The 1,270-nt window shown below is 30.7% G+C and overlaps 1 protein-coding gene across 1 annotated transcript in view; it reads right to left on the reverse strand.

The window, feature by feature from the left end:
• Positions 1–833, reverse strand: part of LOC111621690 (ERI1 exoribonuclease 3-like) — a 31,168-nt gene extending 30,335 nt beyond the window's left edge. The window contains exons 1-2 of the mRNA XM_023363937.1: positions 675–833; positions 450–589 (exon numbers count right to left, since the gene is read on the reverse strand). Coding sequence (XP_023219705.1) covers positions 450–589; positions 675–705 — 171 coding nt within the window. The 5' untranslated portion in view covers positions 706–833. The remainder of the gene's footprint in view (positions 1–449; positions 590–674) is intronic.
• Positions 834–1,270: the final 437 nt, after the last annotated feature.

Genomic DNA, 1,270 nt, shown 5'->3' on the forward strand with positions numbered 1-1,270 from the left:
TACAGTGGTACCTCAGGTTACGAACGCCCCAGCATACGAAATTTTCAGGATACGACATGAAATTCGAACATATTTTTGCTCCACGATACGAACAAAAACTCACCATACGACGTTACATTAGTTCGCATTTTTCATTTGTTTTTCTTACTACAGTTATTTTTTTTAAATGTATTACTTGGCTTTAATTTGAGTATGTTTTTCGCGTTGAAACGAATTATTTGGTTTTACATGTAATCGTATGGGAAAAGATGATCCACCTTACGAAATTTTCATGATACGATCTAAGTTTCGGAACGGATTAATTTCGTATCCTGAGGTACCACTGTATTATTTTAATTTATTTAATTTGATATTATTACATACTGTAATAGTATCAAAATAATATTAGATTTCTTAATAATATAAACTTATAAAATAAATTAATAATTTATTAATAAACATGCAAATACCTGTGGTTTTAAAACGTTTCTCTTTTCATTACACGTGGCTTCAAAGTCAGTAACCAGAAAATAATCAAATATTTGCTGAGGACGTTTGGCAATTTTATTTTTTGAATTTTGAAGTATTCTCTGTAATAAATTTAAGCTGTCTGAACATAAAAATAAAATTAATTACTAAATTTCGAAAATACGAATGAATAAATTTAATAAATGACACTTAATTATAACACTTACATTTACACCGTAATGTAGAGTAAAGTATCATTTTTGGTTCTGTTAATTCTTATAATTAAATCATAATTATAATAAAACTTTGAAATTTTTCGATTAAAAACTCAACGAAATTTTTAAAAACTGGGAGCCGCCATATATAAACTAGTAGCTCGGGACGCCCCCTAGTGGGCATTCTTTACAAATTTCCATGAGGCACGGGCACGGTTCCTTTGACTTTTTTGTTCCTATCAATATGCTCTACAGCTCTGTTAAAGTCAGAATGGTAAGATTTACCCTCCGAATGAAGAGGTGGCGACCCCCCAAACCGTAGACCCCCGTACTAACAATAAAGTCAAAGGAACCATACCCCTACTCGCGACCATTCGAGAGATTTTGCGAGATATAAGCCCCTGAAATAATAAATTCCTATTACAAATATACTGAATTATTTATATTGTTATATTGACCAAATAATAATTTATTGGCCAAATGAATAATAAAAAATTTATATTGTTAATTTAAATAAGAATTAAAATTGTTAATTTGAATGTTTGAAATATGACACACGATAGGGGCGCCTCTAGTGTCCGTTATCAAACGGTTACGGGACAGACACC

The sequence above is a fragment of the Centruroides sculpturatus genome, unplaced genomic scaffold (genome assembly GCF_000671375.1).
Source record: "Centruroides sculpturatus isolate CEXI.00-Female unplaced genomic scaffold, Cexi_2.0 scaffold29, whole genome shotgun sequence".
Lineage (NCBI taxonomy): Eukaryota > Metazoa > Arthropoda > Arachnida > Scorpiones > Buthidae > Centruroides > Centruroides sculpturatus.